Source organism: Triturus cristatus, chromosome 8, assembly GCF_964204655.1.
Source record: "Triturus cristatus chromosome 8, aTriCri1.1, whole genome shotgun sequence".
In the NCBI taxonomy this organism is placed as follows: domain Eukaryota; kingdom Metazoa; phylum Chordata; class Amphibia; order Caudata; family Salamandridae; genus Triturus; species Triturus cristatus.
Window position 1 is genome coordinate 1,200,359,647 of NC_140591.1, and position 25,301 is coordinate 1,200,384,947.

Here is a 25,301-nt window from a genome sequence, read left to right on the forward strand (position 1 = left end):
CATGCACTCCAGGCGCGACCTACATCGCACTAAACTCGCCTGGAAGTAGGATGCATGCACGGAGCAGTCCCCACATGGACGATCTCACCGAAGCCCGGGCTCCGCCCGTCCTCGAAACCAACTCCGCGGGCAGCCAACAGCATTAGGCGGTACAGTCGCCGCCGGCCAGACGCGATCTCCAGCATCCAGCCGCCAACCGCCTACAGCAATCCAGTGCGGCAGAAGTGACCGTAGGTGGCCTCAGTTCTCAGCTAGCACACCGAGAACCTCGCCGAGGGTAGTCTGCACGCAGGGGCGCATCTGCACAGTCCTCGTACAACAGCACCGCCAGGCCAGCCCGGGGGGCATCAGCGATCCGATTTCAGGTGGTTACCTCCCGCGCCCGCAACATGGACAGTTGGGCGTGACGCTGGCATCAGGGTCCGTTATGTTTTTATTGTACCGCTTCACCCAGTGAAAACTCTCGTGGCAGCTGCGCCGGTCGCTTGGCTCCACCAGTATAGCCCCAACTCATCGATCACCGATACACGATCTGGCAGGGACGAGCCCGCCCGGTCATCCCCGGGCCGCTACACGTCTGCGAGTCCGCAGCCGCAGGGCGCCGCCATCTTGGATACACCGGGCGCCGCGTCCGCTTCTCAGCTTCAAAGGCAATTTACGGGACTAACGCTCGTTGAAGGCACTCCTCCGGTCGCTGCACACATAGCCCCGCTCTTCCGACGTCAGTCTTCATCGGCTGAAGGGAGATACGAGCCCGCCATGCCACATATCAGGCCGTTATTTGCGCCTGGTCGGCGGAGCTGTCTCACGAGGCAGCCATTCCGCTGTGGGCTCTCTAGCTCCCCCTTAGAATCAGATCATTCTTGAAGGAATTGTCATGAATTAGATTTTTCTGAGGACCATTGTTTTTTTTCCTTTTTGTATTGGATCCTCGTTGTCAAGAGTTTAAGGACTGTTGTAATTTTCACAGTAACAACTCTATTCTTTCATTTGAGATAATAATTGATAAGGTTTGTAGGAGAGCTGTAGCAGTGCTGTGATCCCCTTTCAACTGCTTAAGAAATGGCCCCATGGGTTAGGAAAACATGGTGAAAGATGAAGAAGGTGATGACATGCAAACAGGATACAAGTGAATCGCTGCTGAATCCCTGCCCCAAAAAAGTCATGAAATTGAGGTGCTCCTTTAGAATTTTTACTCAACTAAGGTATGCAAATGAGATGTGACATCCATTTATTTTCTGTTTTGTGTATCTCCTGAAATATCCATGGTCTCCATTTGCCCTTGTAATAAATCCTTAACTGTTCATATTCCTCAAGTGTTATGTGGATATCAGCGTGCTTAAAAAAAATAAAAAAAAATAAAAAAAATGACATTTGTGAAAAGAGATTTTCTTAACACCTGGAAAATTGTGTATTTTTGACAGTTTTTTTTCTTAGTCCTTTTGTGGTTTGCTAAAAACCTTTTGCATGATAGAGCATCCAGTCTTGGAGATGCACACAAGATATTTTGGGAAAGACTTTCCGGCACCATCAGGGCCTGAAGAAAAGGAAATCTATTTTCTGGATGGCTTTCACATGGTATTGGGTTTTATTTCTAAAGTTAAGGTAATCTACTTGAGATCTTGGTCCAAGGAGACTCTGAACATGAGGCAACAGGCAGTTGGCAGCAATTTGATGGTGGCTTTATTTGACCGTTTTTGCGCATTCTGGATGTGTGCTTTTCTTTATCTCTGCCAGATGGTCCACTTTCATGTCACTAAAGAAATAAGTAGCTGTTAATTTCATCTACAGGACAGACCTCAGCTGGTCACCGCCTTTTTAACTTGGGCATCAATTACGTTTGAGAGATTATCTTCCCATTGAATGACTTACTCCACCTCCTCCTCATATAATTCCTGAGTGGATCTCTGCATATTTCTCACTCGTCTCTAGTTGCCTTTCCTAGTAATAATACTGCCTTTTACTGCCTGATTGCCAAGTAATGCCCACTTGCTGTTCTTAGTGCAATTATGTGTTGAAATAATGTATTTAAATTAACAGTGTAGGCTAGTCACGTAACTTTGAAATACAGTTGGAGGAGGTTAAGGTCCCACTAGGCCCTAGATCCACACCTTTTATTCTGCTAGCAATAATGAGGCCAACGCTATGTCCAACATAACCTCCAAATGAGAAGCCCTATGCAAGTCGCAGACTCGTAGTCCTCCTGCGTGAACTGTCTCATTCGAAATCCACATGGTCGACTCCTGAAAATGTTGCCATATTTCAAGAACGCACAATAAGAATGGAGCAACGGTGCAGACATGTGGCTGACCTCCCGCTGCTTCCCTCATGTATAGTCAAAGGACCATACAGTGCGCCTCTTTGGCATCCCCCACTGTCCCTGACCACTGACCGGAAAAGGAAATGCGTATGAGTGCGCAGAGGCGCAATTGTGCAAAATCAATGCAGTCAGGGTAGAACGAATCACAGATATGTAATAAAATCATTGTGTTAAACCTTTGCAAGAAAATAAGTTCCCCAATGGGGAGGGCTACCTATCCGCTACTGAAGCAGTAAAGAAAGAGAGGGATGGACCTTTGATGTGCAGCAATATGAAATGCTGTGATTTGTTGTTCCACTTTTTCCTCAAGTTTTCATGGGAAATATAGTTTGTAGTAGTTCTGACTTTAGATTGATGCTGTTGTTCGAGACTAATGCAAAAATAACAATTGATGGACTGAATGCAGAACAATGTCATACATTCACTCCAGTACAGAGATCTGGGCCTAAATTAATTGTTTTTTTGCTCACCATGCCATTCCAGTTTGGACCCAGTCGTATGCAAATCAGTCTTGACCCTGCGCCCAATGGGAACAGTCCAGCCCAAACTGCCAGGCTAGGTCTTCCCTGGACTGGAAACAAGCATCCTAGGACCGGTTTCGGGCTTTCAGCCCTCATCGGCCAGGATAGCTTGACTCCAGTGGCATGGAGAGCATGGGCTCACTGTGTCGCTCACTGGTCCATCAATTATGTGTCTGTTGTTCGAGACTAAAGCAGAGATTGAAACCATAATCTTTTCCTCCAGTCCTGACATAGAATTCGGCTGTGATACCATTGCATCCTAGTTTTTCCCCTTGTTTAAGCTTTTTATGACCCCAAAGTTTTTTACCTAGTGAGTGCCTTCCCTAAATACGTATTCAGATTGTTGTTAGCCTGAGTGACGCAAGCATTCAACAACCTATTTTTCAGAAGTTGTGCCGTCTGCATCGGGTAGACTGCTTATCGTCCATAGTTAGAAGATGTATGTTGAGCATTGAATTGTCCACCCCATGCCGGTCAGTAGCATTTACCTGCCACCCATGTACGTTACTGAATGTGTAACAACCAAATGGAAACCTACTCTTCCACGCCCCCCCCACCCCGCCCAGCAGTCCCATTGCACTTCGTTTTTCACCTATGATCAAGTAAATGTCCATCTGTTGGAAATGACCATCTTTTTATGGTATTCCCCCAGATTTGTGCCTTCTGTAGTTGAACTAATTAGGACTTTGTGCTAATCATTAGTTAGATGCATATGTTCTTTGATTTTACACATACAAAGAAAGCTGACTCACCAGATCTGCACCTGTCTTTTGTTTCACCTGCCAGGCTGCATCCAAACCCATAAAAGAGAGGAGACGTTATCAGATCTATTTTTGGGGGTAGACTGTGCTCCGTTAACAGGCTGGCATTGGGTATAAAAGTGGCACCCGCAGAACCTAAAATGAATTCCCTCCTGGGCCTGAGAAGATTGAGAAGGGTTGCTCATCTGTCTGAAGAAGGATGATTGGACTTTCTTGCTTTGAACCCAGGACCCCAGAAGTGACTCCAAGGGTCAGTTGTCCGACCTCCTTTTTAAGCTACAGAGATGCAAAAAGCTTCAGATACCTTTCCTGCTTTCCAGCTGACCAGACCCAACTGGACCTGACCTGGCCCTCTCTGCTGGCCTCTGTGGGAGTGAGTCCTGACCTCCAAGTACTGTCCTCAAGGGCCTGTGCCCTTGGCTGGAGTCAGAGTGTACTTCTCCCTGCGGAACGAAAGTTTTCACCGGATCTGTTGACCAGTGGTGCAGAGCTACGCAGGGTCTCCCATCACAACACCATGCAGCCCCTGATTGGTCAGTCACCATATTCGATGCAGAGCCTTGCACTCCAGCACCATGCAGCTCCTCATCGGCCCCTTCACCTGACTCAACACAGCGCCTCGCACTGCACAAGTCCCACACGAAGAACAGAAGGTACAACTCCCAGTGTGCCGAACCTGGTCCTGTACCTGGCCCACGCTCCACCGCAGATAGCAAGAACTTGTGACTTTGCCCCGCTCCGGTGCGACTAGATAACCTGAGTTGTTCCTACGCACCTGTTTGCTCTATTTTTACTTTAAACTTTATAATCTCATAACTCCGGTTCCACCAATTGGATTTTTGTAGTTTGTGTCACTTTATCTATTAAAATATTCTGTTTTAATATTGGTTTGGAATTGTACTAATGTTGGGAATTACTGCTTGAGTGTTACAAAAATAATTTACTCATTGCTTTTAAATTAAGCTACCAGAGAGTTGAGCACAAGCTTATTTATTGACATTTGTGGTTCACACTGACTAGCACTGTGATTATTCTTTGAAGTGGGTTCTCACCCCTTCAACAAATAGCTCAGTTTCTTACACCAATCCGCTGGCATTCGAAAGAAAACCTCACAAGGCATATACCGCTAGGGATGTTCAAGTCTGATTCCTGTTGCTTCCCTTTTCTGGTAGTTACAGCAGTGTTTTTAAACCTCGTTGGCACCTCTCTTACAAGTCCAAATATTTCTCTTGGTACAGATATACAAGCAAAAATAAAAAAATAAAAAAAGTGGCTTAAATTTGTTCACCACAATTGACCTCAAGGACCAGCTCAATGCTGGGGCGCTTCAAGGATAGCAGGGCTACAGCCAGGTTCTTGGGCCTTTCCATGGCCCCTCCAGTCAATCCTAGTCCAGCCTTTGCTTCTCTCTTGGCCATGGAAGGGGCTTTCAGCTGTGTCTTTACCTGCTAAGCAACCACGGGCCACAAGCATCACAGCCCATGCATGGCCGTGGATGTGGCTCTCACAGACCCCGTGTGTCAGGCAGCCAGAAGTCAGCCCAGTCCTGTCCCCACCTACCTGGTAGCCTCAGCCTCAAAGCTTCTTTAGTTTGCCCCCTGACCATCATAGGCAACCAATGGGCGGCAGGATATGCCATTACTTACACTACTGGAGATCACTGATGGCGATGACGGTGGTTGCGGAGAGCAGAGGTACCAGTCTTTGCTTATCTCAACGGTTGGCTGTTGAAGGTGGGCTCGCTCTAAGCAGTCGTCTCCCACCTGCAGACTACGGCAGGCCTCCTGCACTCACTGGGTTTCACTATCCGCATGCTGAAGTCACACCTGACCCTTTCTCAGACGCTCCCTTTCTACAGAGCTGTTTTGGACATAAGCGCCCGCACTGCAAGTCCAGGGTATTTAGGCTATGATACTGATGTTTCAGCCTCTATCCTGGGTTTCGTTGAGACTGACTCGGAGGCTACTGGGCCTCATGTCCTCCTGCATACTGCTTGTGACATGCCTGCTGGCAAATGCGGGCTCTGCAATGGGACTTGAAGTTCTAGTGGGCGCAGTATCAGGGGAATCTCCCCGCCATGGTCCGTATCTCGAAGATCTCTTCATAAGATCTGCAGTGGTGGCTAACGAACCACGATTGGGTCAGCAGCAGAGCCCTCTCCCTTCCCCAACCAGATCTGACAGTAGTGGCATGGTATCAGAAAAGACAATATATGAAAGTCGTGGTTGCCCGAGGAAGTGGGTGCAGTTATGGGGTAAATGGAATTCATTCAGGGTAGACATATGTACGCTGCTAGCACTCAACACCCATCCCATAGCGAGGAACTAATAGTTCATCACTCCATAGGGGAAGAAAAAGTCAACATAAAAATACAAATTGTTATAAATGTTAAACTTAGTGATTGCCTGAATGCTGTCCCTCCATTGCTAATCTACTGCAATATCACAGATATACCCTGCTCTTGATCATCAATAAAAAAAAGTTTAAATATATATATATTTTTTAAAACATCTGACAGTAGTGACAGATGCGTCACTCCTGGGCTAGGAAAGCCATCTGGGAAAGGTGGAGATCAGAGGCCTCTGGTCTTCAGTGGAATCCAGACTCCACATCACCCTGTTGAAGCTCCAGACAATCTAGCTTGCATTGTTTTAGCCTTAACTTTATATATTGGACAAGATTAAAACATGGCATTGAAATTCACTTAGAAACATTGCATGGAAACAAAAATCTGACTACCACGCATACTGGGGTGCCTTGCGCAGTCGGCTATAATGTCTTTCGCAGATTTTTCCCAAAGAAAGCTACCTGTATAACAATCAATACGGGACAAGCTAAAAGCATGGCATGAAAATTCACTAACCGCACAGCATGAAAACATTTGTTTGGCTTTTACACATACGAAGGTGCACAGCACAGTCGGCTGTGATATTTTTCTGCATGGCACCAAGGTATCCAGAAACTTAATCTGTGTATTTACTGTTCTAGTATTTCAAGAAAAACTGTAATGACAATTACTGTTTGTGCTTGTTAAACATAGTCTATCCAGAAGTATAACAACGAAAATAGTCATTGATGGGAACTAGGAAAATGGCAATGAATAATCTGGCTCCATCACAGAAATTACCTACTTGACAATAGTGATTAGGTTTGCAAGTACAAACAAAAAATGTGCATGCCATAGCACGCATGCGTACTTCATTTTTTCTGGTCCTGACGAGAGCCACGTTTACCCTGAGATGCATTAAAGCAGGTGGCTGAAACATGTTGACCACACTAGGGTAATTAGGATCAATTTAACATCCACCACTATTTTTAACATTGACCAGGACCTCCACTACGATTCAAATATTTAAGAGATCCTGAACCAATTTTAACACCACTCTCTGCCGTCACACCCCACAGTCACAGATCCCCAAGAAAAACCAGCTCTGCTGTAAACAGCTATTGTAGCACACCCTGGAAGCATTCGGCGAACAGGGTGGGAAACTAATGATGAAGCATGTCACCAACTAGGTTGTTAAGTGTGGGTGTTCTTTTAAAACACTCTGTGGGTTCCCAAGACACATCAGCTTTATAGATTATGAGGAACTTGTTTCTACATTGACAGTGAAAATAGGTAGCTAACTCGTTCTTCTTTGGTTACATTTATTGTCTGTGGAATGGCAAAAGAGTTATTACTTACCCTTCTCTCTCTCTCTTGTTTATGAATAATAATCTAGAATACAGCAGCCTGAACATTTCAGCTGTAAGAGATGCTCCTTAACTGTGAGATGGACTGAAGTTCAAAGTGAAGCTTAATTATGCATTTTTCATTATTACATCTTCATGCATGTGTCTTGTTTTTTCCCCATTATCTCTTAGATTCTCCTACATGTTACGCAGGTTATGTTACGTTAAATGGTTTTTATAAAGTGCAACAATCACCCGGAGGTATCGAGGCGTTGCAAAGAGAAGAGGGATAGATTGCCCACTAGATATTAAAAAAACAGGTTTTGAGAGCCTTCTTAAATGTCAGTAGATCAGGCAGAGATTTAATATGCAGGAAACTGGAGTTTCAGAGTTTCGAGGCTACCCACCGTGAAGCTTTCTTCGCCCCACTCAGCGCCTGAACTTGGGTACCACCACGTTCTTGGCCCCGCATGTCCGACCTAGCCTAAAGAAAAGCTAACCCTGACCCAAACATCTTATCTAATTACCGACCCATATCCTTGCTACCCCTTCTGGGCAAAATGCTAGAAGGGCTAATCATTAAACAATTAATAGCCTATTTTGAAGAGAAAAAAATCCTGGGCCCTTTGCAGTCTGGATTTAGACCCGACCATATCATAGAAGCGGCCCTCCTGGCGGTCACTGATTCTTTCAGACTCTCATTTGTTGAAGGAACGCCTTATCTGCTAGTGCTGTTGGATCTTTCTGCAGCCTTTGATACAGTATCTCATTCCAGGCTATTGAAGAGGCTACACAAGATAGGCGTTTAGGGGGCTGCTCTTAGATGGCTACACAGAGTCTTGGACGACAGATTTCTAAAGATCACTCCTGGCCCTTAAACCTCCTGTAAAACGCGAGTGGACAAGGGTGTACCACAGGGATTATGCCTGAGCCCTACATTGTTTAACATTTATATGCACCTCTTGCTAAGATCATTGAGCCTTTTGGTTTTGGAATAATATCCTATGTGGACAATACTCTGCTGACCTTCACTTTTGATTCTGATCTGGCCATTTACAGAGCTCGCTTTGCTAAGGGACTTCAAGCCATCTGGAGTTGGATGATGGACAACTATCTACAATTGAATGTAAAAAAGTCGGAGATCTTGCTGTTCGGCAAAGCCACCACACTGTGGTTAAACGAGTGGTGGCCCCTCAACATGGATCAGTCCCGATTCTCAAACAATCCATGAAGAACCTTGGCATAAAATTGACTAACCCCTCTCTATGAAAGACTATATTCTCGCTACCACTGGTTTGTGCTACCACAATATGTATCTTCTACGTAGAATATTTCCCTACCTTATGATCTCAGCCAGAAGAACATTAGTTCAAGCTTTGGTAGTTAGCCGATTACTGTCTGAAGTCGAATGAGACGCTTGTGGCTAAACTTCAGGTAGTTCAAAATACTGCAACCAGGCTTGTCCTCAACCTCACGCCTGGTTCCCCATTGCTCCCTTCGTTGAAGTCCCTGCACTGGTACCAGTAAGAAAAAGGAGTGTGTTCAAGATCTGCTGTCTCACATATATGGCCTAAAAGGCAAAGACCCAGCTATCTCCAACAGAAAATTAAATTGCATATACCCACCAGATGTTTTTGTTTCAAGGATAATGCCTTTTCATGCATACCTTGCATTCGTTTGGTGAGGTGTGGAGGGGAAGCCTTTTCCTACCTGGCTCCTTCTTATTGGAACACACTCCCTGTTCATATTTGCACCTAATTTAGGAAACTGCTAAAAGCCTCCCTTTTCTAAATCCTCTTTTGATGTGGAGGCTTGCCAGATACTGCTAGCTGCGCCGAGATGCCCTCGGGTGATTTGAGCTCTATATTAAATTTACATAACATAACTGAACTGAACTCAGCTGTGAGGCTCATCACAGGATCCAGATAGCTCAACCACATTACACCAGACCTGAAACATCTAAAACGGTTCCCGTTTGAAGCAAAGACTCAGTTGAAGATAGCCTGTATGGCGCACAAGGCTCTTTATCATAACACTCCTGTCTTCCTCGCAAAAAAAGAATTCAAACTGTCGGGTTGAAGTAGTTTGCTAAGAAGTGCCAACTCTTTATTGTTGAAGCCACTGAAGTTCAACAAAAAGAAAACTTGCAACACTCTTCCAGTGTTGCCCCAAGAATATAGAATGCCCTACCTTCTCAAACCAGATCAAACCCCTTGACTACCTCCTTCAAAAAAGAGGTAAAGCAGCTGGTGCTGACTAGATACCTTCAACAGTAGATCTGAAGTCACTCAGCTTGACTATTTTCCTGTGTGCATCTCTGGGCCCTTAATCTACTAAGCCGTTTGTTCCGTTGTACCTATACTGTTTCTTGCTTATTGGTTTTTGCATTTTTATGTTTAACTTGTTTGATGTTTGTTTTTTGCACAGTGCTCTGTTACCCAGACGGGCCTTGTTTGCGCCATATAAAACTCCTCAAACAAATAAACATTGAGCCTTTTCAGCCTCAAAGGTTTATATACATCCCATACTACTCGTAATACAGTCCCTCTGTGGTTGGGTTTATGTTCCTTGCTGTGATTAATATTGTCTTAGCCAGGAAAACGTAGGGTGACTGTGTAAGCTATGATTTCTCTTCTAAAGAGCATTGACATTAATTTTTTTGTTTTTACTTTTTGTTAATCTGCTTAAAATTGTTAATTATTCTTTTTCTCTTACAGACTGAGACAACAATCGGCCTCAGTTCATATCAGCAGAAAAGGTAAGCATGTTTTTTCATCAGTTTCACCAGTTTTTAACCTCAGTTCATGCATGCTTTTTCATCGAAGGGGTAAAGAAAATTGTTGTGGGTAAAAAGTAGGGAAAATAATCTACTGTTAACCCCTTCCCCGCTCATGACGGAACCGCTCCGTCATGAGCCACGGTTGCCGTGTGCTCATGACGGAACGGTTCCGTCATGCCACGCCCGTTGGCGGCCGCTCCGCCTGTGCGGGGGGACAACGCAACTGGGCGGAGTCATGACGGAACCGTTCCGTCATGAGCACAGCTCAACCGTGGCTCATGACGGAGCGGCTCCGTCATGAGCACAGCGCCACCGCGCTGCCCCCCCCCGCTCCACCCAGCGCCGCGGCGGAATTCCCGCCGCGGCGAAGGGGTTAAATGAAAAACTACTGCATAAAATATACAACTGTTACGAAATACTAAATACTCTTAATGCTTTGTCCATTGAGTTTATTTTTTAATCGTATTTCAGTTTGGTTTAGTCTTTCTGATTTCTCCTGCTTGTAATCTCAGCAAGGCTTGTGGATGTCGAATATGCTAGCGATGCCAATTGCCTGTCAAATCATGAAGAAGGATGAAAAGCACATTGTGGAAAAATTAATTTCAGCAATTTTCCCGCACTAGTTCTTCATCCATGCTTATGTGAAGCAAAGGGAATATCCTGATATCACTCCTGGGGCCATTGAAACAATGAGTTTACTGAGCCATTTATTTGTGAATTCTTATTTTAATTTTTCTTTAAAATTGCCCCTGTCAAATGTTTCACTGAAGTGCTATTTGTGGATGCATGCTGGAGTCTATACTCCATCTTCATTACCAGTCTGTCTTCCGCTAACATTTTTTGAAAATAGAAACACTGCCCATTTCCATTGGTAATATGTTGCTTGGACTGGCAAAAATGTATTATGCTACTAAAACCCTGTACGCTCTATCAGCACTGCTTGCTAATGCTCATACATAAGTTGAATGCAAGACCAAGTATTGTAATGCTTGGTCTTCAATGCCATATTTTCAGCATGCATGCCGAAAAGCAACTATTGATCCAGGATATTCCTTGACCTTGTTGACTTTGTCAAAATGCTTTTTTGCTTCAACATAATTGCCAACTGGCCCAGTGCCATTTTTAACACTTTTTGACTTTCATCCAGTGTCAACTGCACAAGCTACTGAATTGCTTGGTCGAGGTATATATTTAGAATTGTACACTGATATTCTGCATTCAGTTGTCATTGATACGGACAGTCCGGCGATTCGACTGGAGTCTTTTCCTTTAGTTAAACTGGTAGGGATGCTTCAGTGGAGTAACTAGAAGTCGTGAGGATCATTTTTGCAAATTCACCAGTTCAGAAAAAAAGGTCTTATCGTTGGTTTATTTAAAGCACACATTGGCAACCATTACGAAACTGGATGTTGAATCTGTTTAACTTTATAGAAACTGTATACCATTTGTTTAGTGTGTTGAGAGAAACAAAACTATAAGTGAATAGAATAAATGCAGAGAAACTCACCTGACACAACAGGACGAATATACTGCTCTCATTTCGAGTTCCCCAATAAGGATAAAGGCAGAGGATTAAATCCAAACTCCAAGACCCTGAGTGGAATACATTTGTTGATACGCACCTTATTATACTCCTTCAAGAAACCTGGGCAATCAACTCGATATCCCGACCAGGCTTCCTAAGTTTTAGTGAAAATTCAATCCCTTCCCCGGCCGGGTTCCCCTCAGGTGGGCTGCTAATTTGGTTACGCCTGGATTCGTTCCCCTTTGTTAGATCAGTCCCAACTAATTCCAGGGACATACTAGCCATTGACATTCAACTCTTGACCCAAACAGGCCCAAGATATAGCTTTGGTCAATATCTATCCTAGGTCCGTTTCCCTAAAAATCCTATCCTCAACAGTGGATAAGTTAGATGCCCTGATGGGGCAGTTTAACTGGAATGCCCTGATGATTGCAGCGGGGGACTTAAATACCCAAATACCATCAGATGTTGGGTTTAATCCCTCGTAAATTAATAATGTGATGGATATAAGAACCCCAATTTGACCACAAGAAAAGATTAAAAATTACCAAACTGGGTGCTCAAATTCTAGACCTAATACTAGACCATGGCTTGAGAGTGGTTAATGGAAATACAAAGTCTGATTGCCCCCCTTGTTCTACCTTTAAAAGAGGTTTAAGTACCTCACAAATAGATTACATATTAGTGGATAGTGAGCTATGGCCAGGCCTTCACTACATAAAGGTGGTCCCCAGACCGGACAGTGACCACCAGGCGCTATGAGCAACCTTTTCTATGATTGGGTTTGCCGATGTAAAACTAGAATTTGTAGTGACCAAGTCTCCTATAGTCCCCACAACCAATCTAAGGAATATTAAATGGGCCGCCATAGTGATGGATATCAAGAGCATGACACATTTATACAACCTTTTCGTGTACAAATTCTCTCAGGTAGATTTTACAAATATAGGTTGTATTAATTTTGCCTATATTCACTCTGAACCTATGGGTACATTAAGATCTTGCTTCGTGAGGAAGCAGAAAAGAGGTGCTTTTCACAAGAAAACTCCCTTCTGGTACTCAAAATCCTGGCATAAAAACTCGCTATGTAAGGCCAAAAGGGAGTGGGAGGAGGAACAGTGGTTGTCATTGGTTGAAGCCCTAGAAAAAGGAGACCATAAGACTTTCTGGAGATTGATATCTGTTAACTCCTCTAGTGCCAATCATCTGGAACTAGCTATAAAACCTGACACTTCAGTGGCTTGTAGAAGGGTAATCGGATACAAGAGAACCTAGTATGTCCCACCGAAGGGGATAAGAGTACCAATGTGGGGAATGCAATCCATGCAGAGACCAGTAGACTTCCCACATTAGACGTTCTTCCTCATTTTATTATAGGTGAAACCCATCTAGCTGTAAAACAAGTGATAAAAGATAAGGCACCAGGGATGGACGGCATACCGGGCGGCCTTTTTTTGTCCCAACCAGACATCTGGATACCAGACCTGAACGCAGTCTTTAACAGCATCCTAAAAGGTAATTCTTTTCCCCCCACATGGCATGGCGCAATTATTATACCTATTTACAAAAAGGGAGCAAGAGCAAACCCCTCCAACCACAGACCCATTAGCCTGCTGGATAAGACCCAGAAAATGTTCTTCAGGCAGGTGCTGTTCAAACTTAATGATTGGATAGACCAGAACAACATCCTAGAAGAGGCGCAAGCTGGGTTCAGATCAAAGATCAGCACACTGGACCAGGTCCTCCGCTTCAATGTGATAACCAGGAAATATGTCACCTTGAAGCGTGACCATATATGTGTCACATTTATCGACCTGAGAGCGGCATTCGACCTGGTCCCAGCGGAAACTCTATGGGATGTACTGGATGGGTATGGTATTTCCCCCAGACCTGCTAAGGTTATTGAAAGCCCTACATGCAAATACATTTACAAAGGTCAGGTGGAATAATGCAGGGGATTTGACGGATAAGATTAAGATTAATCTAGGGGTGAGACAAGGGTGTGTCCTTGCCCCCACCCTATAAGCCTCTATATTAAAGGAGCAGTAGGCAGATTGAGGGACTGCAAACATGATGCCCCTAAAATAGCAGGTGTGTCTACTCCTATTTTGATGTTTGCGGAGGACACCCTGCTAATTTCACATAACCCAATGGGGCTGCAAGCAGACCTAAATGCCTTAGTCTCCTTCTGTGAGGAGAGAGGCTTAGAATTAAACTCCTTTAAGTCCAAAGTTATGACCATTAATCCTCACAGAACGTATAGAGGAAAGGTGTTTATAGAAGGGTTCCCCCTTGAGAAAGTTTCATACTCGTTTACCTGGGAGTTAGGTTAAGTGATAGCCAGTCATGGGATCCTCAATTGGAAAAAAGCAAAGCCATCCTCCAAATGAAAACCTCAGCTATAGGGAGAAAGTATAGGGCTGCCTCGGGAGGTGCTTTGTCACCGGTTATTACTGTATACAAAGCATCAGCTGTAGTATCAGCAGTTTATGAAGCTGAAATCTGGGGCTACGTCTCAGCAGAGACTTTGACAAAGATTGAAAACAAGTTTATAAGGGGCCTCTTTAAACTCCCCCACCCCCCGTTTCCCTATTAGCCCTTGGAGATTTGATCTAGCCCTTAATCTAATCCACCTAATGATTTTACCTAGACCTTTGATATACTAGATTAGGCTTTGGTCCACCAGTGAGCTAGTAATTTATAGGGACTGCGTGAAAGAGCTAGCGTCTCTCGATAGGGACCAGAGTACTCCCTGGCTGAAGGCTGTAAAAGATATATCGCACAGAATAGGCATGACTAATTTATGGAATACCCCGGAGCTGATTACCAAAAGTGATGCTCAAGTAGTAAAAAATTGTTCTGGAGGGCAACTGTACTGCAAACTTTGAAAGTATACCAGGACAGCAGTATAACTGGCCAGTTCCTTAACCACAAATGTATACCCAGCCTTGAGCCATATATGGACCGAATGTACCCATACCGTTCAAAATGTTTATATGTCCAATTCAAGTGTGGTATACTGCCGTTGACACTCCACACTATGGAATGGGATATGGGCTCCCACAAATTCCAAGCTTTGCCCCAATCTGTCCCAATATTGTGGAATCGGTAGAGCACTTTATTATTTTTTTGCCCTCAATATAGAATCACGCGCAAGAAATGGTTGATAGCGGCACTCAAATCCATGGGAGTAAGACACTGTAGGGATGCTATAAGGTTTCTCAAGAGCGACACCAGGGAATTATTAGCCCCGGCAGTCTTGCGCTATTTGCTCTGTGCCTGGAATCAGAGGAAGAAGGCTATAGATAATTTTCCATCTATGATAGCCAGCCGAATAAAAAAGGCATAGAAGGCACATTTCTTGTCTTACCCTTTCCCCTGTCTCATACTTTTAAAATAGTTTTTGGGACTTATGACATTTCTATGCTTTGTTTATTAAATTGTTTTGTTTACATATGAATTGTAATCCTTATGATGGACACTTGTGTAATAGGTTAATCCAGTTGGTTCTAGGAAAAGCATACCCCAACCTTCTTTTATTTGTCTGATTCGACATCACATCTTAGTAAGCCTGACACATTTTCTGTTAATTTAGGGGTTTTAAACTTGCGTTGTTAATGTATGCTGATAATGTTTTTTAATCAATAACGTTTTTATTGGTATTTTATAATATACTTTACAATATGGTCAATGCACATCACAGGAATATATTCCACTGGACTTAGACAGTAAGACAATCCGGAGGGGTGACCCCACGTTAACCATCAACCTACATTTAAAGGATAAATATCAAAAGTCTCAAGACATCATGTGCCTAAACCATTCAAGCTAAGCCGGCCCCCCCCCCCCCCATCAATCTCTGATTGTGTCCACCCAGTGGTTTGGCCTCCACAGTTGCCTTGCCTCTTATCGCCTATTCCCTCCATATAATGGACACCAGAGGCATCCTTTGGTGTATCAGGATGCTGCACAAGGCCCGCTATCAGTGTTTAGTGCTCCATAACAGTTTGTAAAGGGAACCTTTTTCAGTGGGTGTTTAAAGAACAAAACAAACATATGATAACAATTCTAACCAACTCAAGTGTCTTCAGGAGGTTCTTCACCATACTTTATCGGGCCTGGCGTATTGCCAGTCCATCACACATCCACCGCTATATGATGAAAGAAATGTCTTTGGCCGTGGGGGTGTTTAAGGGAGGGACATACATCAAGGATCTCTTTCCAATATTGTATGTTGTCTATGTCGTTGGGCAAGAGCTCTAAAGTAGGATTAGGTGTGTTCCCATCTCCCAGGCACAATTGTGGACTCCTACATATGTAATTCAGAGAGTTCCCAAGTTCGTACTTCCTGTGTCTGACATGTGTTGCAAGAACCTACCCTGTTTTTCTTCGCTACCTCCCTCAACGGTACTGTCTGTGTCCTCAGTTGGACCCCCCAATTCCGCATTACCTCCGACCACAGGTCTGCGATGGGGTGCCTACGCACACCTCTGGCATCCTCCCTGATGAGGGCTCACTCTTCTGCCTGGGCCCAATTAGTTACATCGCGCACTCAGGCCTCTAACTGGTGGCCTCTTTCTGATTTCCATACATGTGCTATACGCCTTTTAGCCAGCGCCAGGGCCATTTCTAAGAATTTGGAGCCCACCTGCCTTGCTCTAGCTCCATATCCAAAATCACTCCATTGTTATTAATATGACCTCACCAGACTTTCAATACTCTTTGCAAAATACTTCCTACAAATACCCTACTCTCACACGTTAAAAACTGCTTCACTCAAGGCTGTCCCATCGTTAAAGTACCATATAACTATTTTTTTTAAACTGTCACGATCAGAGCGACTCAGTACCGCCGTCTTTTCATGAATTTCAATATAAAAGGGCCAAACTCAAAATGGCTTACAAATCTCGTGAGACACTCTCGCACGTCACGCCATCCACAATTGCAAGAGCTTGCAGAGCTCAAGCCTGAAGGTGGACAAAGAAGATCTGTATCCAAACGCTAAGCCCGAAGTTCGCTCAAGAAGATCTACAGCTAATCGAAAGCCCGACACCCGCGCTCAGTTCCAGTATACTTTTAAAACTGAGGCCTACACACTACACTGACGCAACCAATCAGACTAATCCTCACACTTCTAGTACTTGATAGAACAGCAGCCCTAAAGGCAGCGTTGATCGTTGGCATCAACCCCTACGCTCTACATAACATTACCTATTTAAAAAATAGCCTCCGTAAATTAGAAGCATTACATTTTTTTTTAACAATTAAAATTTACAATACTTACCAACACCAAGTTATAACAACACGACATAACCTAATAAAACAAACTTTCAAACATAATATTCTGTAAACTTTTATACCACAACATCATACAAATCTTAAAGGTACTTATCTGTGTCAGAACAGCATTTAAAATTGGAAGAATGTTCTAAGCAAGTATTATTTATGGACTGTGGCGTTTTAAGTCTAGATTGTTTATGTTGAATGTAATTCAGAGGTGCTGCAGAAGAGTGACATTAAAAGTTGTATGCATAATGATAGCCTCTGGTCTTGAAATGAAATCAAATCTCTTAATGCTTTGTAAAATCTTGCTGATTAAAGCGGTTGTGCTCCTTACATTTCTAAATTTCTGTCTAAAGTTCCTCACAAAAATAAACAATATATGCTGCATGCTGTTGAATTTCACTCGGACTGCATCTTAAGTTATGATAGAGTGGTCACATTAACTCTGCATTTGATAGAGGAAGACACGCTCTACTTGATTTCTGCTCATGCACACAGCTCTACCGAGGAATGGCGCTGGAAAGAATGGGATACTACTGAGAATAATGGACTTAAACATGTAATAAAACAAAAGAAATTCCACTGTCTTATAACTGTAAGCTGAGAAATGTTCTAATCAGTTTTAGGGTATGTATGTTCTACCCAGCTGTCACAAATATATGTCCCACGTGTGATTCTACAGTTGCTGACCATGCACTATGAATAGCTGTATGTACTTGCTCATATGTTCCGAGTCGAGGTAATCCAGGTTTCTGTTGATATTATTCACCTAGAAACTAACCCCAATATTGACTCTACTGGGCTATACACAAAAAAGGATCCAATAAATTGCTTGATCTTCTCTTAGTCCTTATTAATAGACGGGTGCCCATGACCTGGTGGGAATACGCCACCCTCTTCGAAAGGTGAAAGGTGTGCCCTTTGTAATAATGTGGAGGAAGAGGTTTGTAAAATGATTCAGGCAACGTCCAGATCACAAAATATATGGACAGATGAATAATGTTCCTTGGTTAGCCTTAAGCAGATCAGTAGATAAATAATGCTAAGGTACATGTGCTAATATCGCAGAGTGAAGAAGAAAAGGACCAGTTCTAGGTTGAAGAAAAATTGAATTATTCTTTGCCCTCATAATCTCTCTAAAGTGCCCTTCAAATATATATCTGTCTGGTGCCCCTTGCTGTTCTCTGTTACTTTTTCTATTTAAAAAAAAAAAAAAGGAAATTAAGGTGCATGAGTGAATGTACAGCGTGTCTCACTCTTTAGCCTAGTCTGACTGGGATCCTGCTAATCAGGACCCCAGTCACTGTGCTTTCTCCCTAAATTGACCATGGTAAGTACTCCTGTACATCCACAATTGGCTACTAGAGTACCCTTGTAAGTCCCTAGTATATGGCACTGAGGTACCCAGTGCATAGGTACACCACGGGTCTCCCATGGGCTGCAGCATGTATTGTGCCACCTATGGGAGTCCACTTAAACTGCGACAACAGGCCTGCCATTGCAGCCTGTAAGAGTTGGTGCTTGTAGCTCTCACAACAGATATGTTTCCTTATATCTGGGGTCACTACACTTAAAACCTAAAAATCACCCCTATGGCAGGCTCTTCAGTCTTGAGGGCAGGCTGCTTGGTTATAAGTGTGAAGGTGCCCCTGCATGAGCAGGACACCCCTACAAACCCCGAGTCAATTCTTCAGGCTTTGTTAGTGTGTTCAGCCTATTTAATACATATAGTGGACATCAGTCATTAAGAGATGTCTAACTATATAGGGGCTGCACTGAACCCGGTCATGTTTGGTATCAAACATGTTGGAACCATACCCCAACACTGATTCTAGTTTTGGAAGTATGATCCCATGTACTGGGGGCTCCCTTGTGGTTCCCCTCGGACTACCGGTAACAGCATTTCAGGGTCTGACAGGAAGCTAGTGCTGCTGCCAACCAAAGACCCAATTCTGCCCTCCTCCTACTGCTGAGCCAAGCTCGAGCAGAGGAAGGTAGAGCAATAGGTTTCCAGTCACAGGGAGCTGTGGCCACCTCCCAGGCAGGACTTAGTGTATTGGACTGGGGTGGGGGCGCTTGCCAATGCCACCAGACTGCTTTGAAGGGCACATTTGGTGACCTCCTTGCATGCTCTAGTTTGAGCCAGTTCAGTGAGCCCTTGGTTCCCGCTCTGGCGTGAAACTGGACAAAGGACATGGGAGTATCCTAGCCTCTGTCCATGCCAATCTCTGGGAGGGACCCCTGAGTCGTCCAACCCTTAACCTAGGGTATCTAAGGGCTTAACTGGGTGGCTCTTCAAATTTGTCGTGGGACAAGACTCATGCCTGAAACCACATCACTCTTCGCCCATCTGGACACTTGGACTTCTCTGGACTTTGCCTGGACCCGAGACTGCACCAGGGAAGACTCATGCTGCTCCTGGTCTCGCTGTTCTGCACGACAACTTTGCCATCTGTGACTGTTCTACTTCCAGGAACATCAACAGCTCTGTGGGCATCAAGGACACCCAAAGTAATCTCCCTTGGAGTGAAGAAGTCTCTCCTCTGCATCTGCAGGCACCTCAACGAAGTTGGCCGGTCTGCTGCTTCTGATGTCCCACGGACTTCGACAGACTCAGCAACACAGGTGGTGGTTCTGCAACTCCCTTGAGGCCTGACCTATCCTCTCTGTAATTTTGAGGCCAGTATCCCTCGTCGGAACTGCTGGGACCAACCCCTGTGCACCTCGTTGACTTGTCGTTGCCAAGGCTTGTTGACTGCACTCCTGTGATCTTCAGGCTACAAGAAGCTCCAGCCTCCAGCATCTCTTACTCCCAAGTACAGTGTCCTCACTGCATACTCTGCACCGTGGGCCTTCCTTCTTGGTGAGCTGCTCTAGGTCCTCCTGCGACTCCTGTGCCTTTGGCCTGTGGGTCCTCCTGAGGGCCTTCTCCTGCTTCAGTGGACTCTCCGGCTTGTGGTGAGTCCCTTGGACCTTGCTGGTCCCAACGTTGCTCCATCTTCGTTCTCTACGCCAGTTGAGGCTACCACGGCTTGTTGGTGCTCCTGCCGGACACAGACCCCTTGGTTCCTGAGGTGGGACAGCTCGTGCACGGCTTCTGGTCTTCCTCAGCTTTGCCTGGTCCTCACAGCTGCAATGACAAGGACACCGTCCAACATCTGTTGGCATTGCTCTTCCATGCTTCCTGGTCACTCCTGAGTGACATAGACTCTGTCCCTTTTGCTTGCAGGTTCTTCACTTCCAGAGTCCACCCTTGGATTCCACTGGACTTCTTCACCTTCTTTTCCAGAGGCACTTTTCTCCAAGTATTCCATTGTTGTGTCCGGAGGTTTCCGACGTCTCTTCACCCCTATGCATCTGGCTTCCCTGGTGTAGGTAACACGGTCTCCGGGGCATCCACAGGTGGGATGGCTCTCCAACCTTCCGTCCTCCAAGGGAATTCTTAGGAGTCCTCTGGGAAGGGTCCTTCAACAAACCTGCATCCGCTACTTCTCCGTTGACTTTCATTGGGTACGCAGCTGTGTTTCCACTCTGCCCACAGCCTCCTGGGGGTTCCTGGGTGCCTACCTTGGGTGGTTCCTTATGTCCCCCGCTCCTCTGGGTCTTCTGGTGCAAGTCCCGTCCTCTCCTGCAGTTCACATTCCACTTCCTTAGTTTATGGATTGGTCTTCCCTTGGAGACAACTGCATTTTGTGCTACTTACCTTATTGTAATTGAAGTAGTATTGTGTATTTATGTTGATATCTCCAGGAAGAAGATATACCAATGTGTTAGTGAGTGTTGTGTAATAAATAGAAGTATTGTTTATATAAACACTGTGTTGTTATTTTTCATTTAACCTACACTACATGATTAAACTGCTAAAACAAGCTGCGTAACACTGATTCAAGATAAGCCTGAAGGCTGCTCTCCACAGCTACCACTGTGAGAGTTTTCTCTGTTTATCAAAGACCAGTAAAATCACCATAATGGATGCATGGATTAGGGCAAGGTGCAGCAATTAAATAAGTGTGTATCATATACTAAGCCAGCCTCCTACAGGTGCTCTTTTTCTTTTTTTTAAGTATGTTGAATATACTCCTGCCTGTTTACAATAATCTGAAGGCAATTGCAGGAGATCAAGATAAGCCAGAAGAAAACAAGTACACACTTGCTCCTACTGCCCTAAACAAATTGTAAGCTGACCACTATAATTTGTGACAGCGGGTAACTCTCTAATCCCCCTCATACATCCTCAGGCGCAGTGAATGGTTCTACCCTCCCCACATCTCAACAGACGCACTTCATAGCACAAACTAAACACAAAGATTCATGCACAGCCAGACAACCCTCGCCTCCATGCTATGGCAACACTTATTACCACCTTCCAGCATAGCAAAGCGCCTGTCTGTTCAAAAGCTAAGTGCTGAGGGCACACCGCACCTCGTTAATCTAAGTGCAAAAAATGTCCTACCAATGACAGACGTGCACTCCACAAATACTGGGACGGATAGCATAGTACATATAGTGAACACTAAACACTCGTGGCTTCGGTTGTATGTCTTTACAACGCATTCCGTTGTAACGCATGCCTTTACCTCGCATACGTTACAACGCGAATGCCATCACCACGCGTATCCTTTACCACGAAAATGCCTTTTACACGCATACTTTTACAACGATTTTCGTTGTTAAATTATGCATGTTAATCGCATTTTCATGTTAAAGGATATCACACTAAAAATGTACCCTTTAAATTTACCCCTGTGTGACACCACCCCCTCATTCCCCCTTACCTCTCCTCGATCTTACTTGGTGACATTGCACGTCGTTAAGAGGAAGCGGAAGTGTCCTTCCGTTTCCCCTAACGATGCCGATTGCCTCCACATGTCTTTCTTTAAAAGACGAAAACAGGTGCGTTTTTTTATATTTTATTTTGGGGGGTGCCCCCCCCAGCCCCCTTTTTTTAGCCCACACTTTTTTTGGGGGGGGGGGGGAGACCCACAACCCCCCTTTTTTTCTATCAACTTTAGCACACATGCCTTTACTACAAATCTCATAGTAAGGGTATGCGTGGTAAAGGCTTTTCGTTGTAACCACGCATGCGTTGTAATGCATGCGTGGTTATGGTCATGCGTGGAAACGGCCGCGTTGTAGTGGCCGTTTTATGTTTAAAACGACAGAACTCTCTCCAAAGCACAGCTGTTCTATTCCAGGCGGTAGGAGACTGCCTTCTCTGGAGATGCAGGCCCTTCTTTGGATCATTGTATTATCCAGGGTGAGAGGGGGCCCTGATTGCACTGATTGTGACAGGCGGAGCGGTCCAGAGGGATCGGGCCCTGTAGTCATTCCCATAGTGGCAGGTCAGACATTTACCAGCAATGTCTTCTTGTATTTAAGCATGTGGTATTTGTGCGGGGCGATCCTCGGCGAAAGGCAGCGCGGGTCGTGTGCAGAGTCAAACCGAGAGTAGAGTGACTTTTACTTTCTATACTCAGACTAAGTATAACACGCGCCCCCCTCGCATTCTGCCAGGTCACCGAATAGAACTGCAGTTTGGTCATCAGACATTTCGTTTCACATTCAGTTTCCCCAGTTCCCTCTCCAAATGTAATCCTTCAAATTCAGCAGATGAGTGTAGTTAGAGGTGATGTCGTTTCCCTGAATGTAAGCTGCACCACTCGACAGGCCTGCTTTGTACGGTAGTATGACTCGTCGATGGCAGTTGTTTTCTCTCTTGGCTGTGTGTATTGCGAAACTGCGAGTACGCTCATGTTTCATCACATGCTGCTCCACATCTCATCTGTGTACGAAAAGCTTTCCGAAGCATTCCTGAGTCATTGCCACCTGTCCCACCCGCAGTGCTGGGGTCATTGCGCCCACTTGGAAATGAAATAACGCGTTGCTTCCTAGGTGCGAGACCTCGGTTTGTGCTCGCGCAGTTACCCAGTTAATGAGTTCAATGCTCGCTGTGGCCGTGGATTTGAGCCTGTCAACAAGTGTGAAGTTCCTCAGCTCCGCTCTATCCTGGAGACCTGGGACAGAATGAATCTTCTCTGTCACCTTCTTTGGGGTGTCTAGGCCTCAGGCTCACTCCCTTGTGGTTGGTGACTCCAAACGCATCTTAGAATGCATCTCAAAGTTGTCATGTAATATGAAGCAGATGAGACTTTCATGTGAACCTGTGCTGCACACGTGCCTGACTCCCAAAACTTTACCTGTGCCTCATCTTACAGATCGGGGCATCGCAAGTGAGTTGGGGGTGGCAGCGGGAGAACTGCAGAATAGTCGTAAAAGAATCACAGTGGTGTGTAAGTTGTACTGTTTTGACAATGTGGTTTTAATCATCTGGCATAGAAAAGGGAGACGGCACATGGGAAAACAAGCATCACAGTTCAGGCAGGAAATACATTCTCGTGTTTCGCTTTCTACATATCAAGTGCATTGAAGTCAAAATGTCCTCCCAGCATCGTACCCCATAGTAACAGAACTCGGGGAGCTCACTGATGACGACCTCAATCCCCCTTCCCCTCAAGCCCCTGGATCAAATGACGAATTCTAAAGGCCCTCACTCCTGATCCCATTCTGCCAGTAGCCCCCCTCCACTCACATTTGGTGGCCCCCTTGCTCCCCCTTCGTCACCTGGAGGGAACTGAGGCGCACTGAGGGCTATGGTGTCTGACCGCTCGTCAATCAACACCCCCCCCCCCCCCCATTTTCGCACCCCCATCCCACACACCTCTTTGTTCACTTATTCGCCTGTCCGCAGGGCACGCTCATGCCTTCTCCTTCGTTGCCCCCTTCCACGTTGAAGTTTCGCCCACCCTTTTGCCTTCCCTGCCAGATAAAGGAGGCTTGAGGTATCCTTTCCGTCCAAACACATCCTATTTTAGCAGCTCACTTAACATTATCAAAGCAGAAAAACTGTCCACGAAGAGCATGCACAGCCCAATAGTACACTCCTTATTGCTCACATTGACTCGTTGTACCATTCCTTCGTGTGAGACAAACAATGTTTCTACTTTTTCTTCTCTTAACGCTGCTTGTTAGCCGTGCCGACTGTCCAGTAACAGAATCCTACTGCGCTGTATTACCTTTATCAAAATTGACATGACTGCCGAATACCATTTACCTTGTCTTCTGTCACGCTGTACCAATCCGCGATGCCAAGCACAAAATCTCAATATATATTTTTTTCTTTTTTTAAGTCTTCCCTGCATAGAAGCGAACAACAATGACCTGATCTGTATAAAACTTGGCGTATCGCAGCTGTCTTGAATTTGTGCAAAATCTTTCATATAATCTTCCAATCAAACACACTTATCCATGATTACATGGGAAAATGTGTAGAAAAGCAGCAGCAAGCCACATTATTTCTGGGTATACCTCGCATATATGTTCTGCTCTGCATGAAAAATGGTCTCGCCTTGCAGTCCGCGTGTGAGAAGCAAAATTTCAACGAATTTTCAACAGTGTAGATTTTTAAGAGGCCCCTTTCCAGATAACAAGTTCAGTCTTCGTTCAGGAATGTACCATAGAGCTTGAAGTTTCAGTACACACAAATCGCTGTCTGGGTGTCACACAGATAATTGTCTGGGTGTCACACAGATAATTTAATTACGAAGTTGAAGATGAGCACTGGAAAGTCCAGTTTTTGTACCCATCTCTAACTCCAATCTGAATTAATACACTTTCATAACAGCCACCCTCGATTTGGTTTGCTTAAAATGTTTGCTGCTCAATGCGTGCATCTTCCACAAACAGGGAGTGGGTGATTAACCAAGACTCGTGTTGTTGGCAATATGGCTTATTGCACCCCAAGATTTAAGCAGTGTTCCTCTTTATGATTCCCAGTTTTGACCAGTTTGGGTCCACCAGGACTTTGTGGGATGCACAGAGGTGCAGTTGTTTCTTGAAGCGGCCGGCTGTGCCTTTGCTTTGTTGCAGTCTGTGCAAGGGCTTATGTGACATACGAGGTTCCTCTGCTTCTAAATGGGGCTCCACTGTGATTAGTTTATAACGTAACTCCGTCTTAGACCGCAGAAGGAAATGGCATGTGAAGGTGGCAAAAGCATAGAAGCTTGCACCTATTTGCAGCTTTAAGCTTCGAGTTTGGTGTTCGGCGTTTTAGATCTCGTGCGTTTCTTGCATCGTTTTGGAGCCAACCTGGTGGGTCTTTTTTTAAGTCTAACTCTTGCTAGATCGCTGTATGGAATGAATTACGCGTGTTTGTGCAGTAAAAAAGTTGTTGCACCTTTCACATTTCAACATGCTAAGTGAGTCCCTTGATTTAAGATCATATTACTCCATGTTAAAAAGATTATTAAAAGATCAGCTGGTGCAAACAAGTTATTAGACAAATAAAATTATAATTGGATCTCATTCCTTGTTAACCTCTTTAGCAGCGATTAAAAAATGAACTCACTCGGTGATGCTTCGTACCTAGGGTTTAATATGGAAG

General features: G+C 44.8%; 1 protein-coding gene across 1 annotated transcript in view; it reads left to right on the top strand.

Annotated features, from left to right (window-relative positions):
* TMEM131 (transmembrane protein 131) overlaps positions 1-25,301 on the top strand; it is a 943,143-nt gene that overhangs the window by 151,894 nt on the left and 765,948 nt on the right. The window contains exon 3 of the mRNA XM_085622890.1: positions 9,992-10,032. Within this exon, the coding sequence (XP_085479016.1) occupies positions 9,992-10,032 (41 nt within the window). The remainder of the gene's footprint in view (positions 1-9,991; positions 10,033-25,301) is intronic.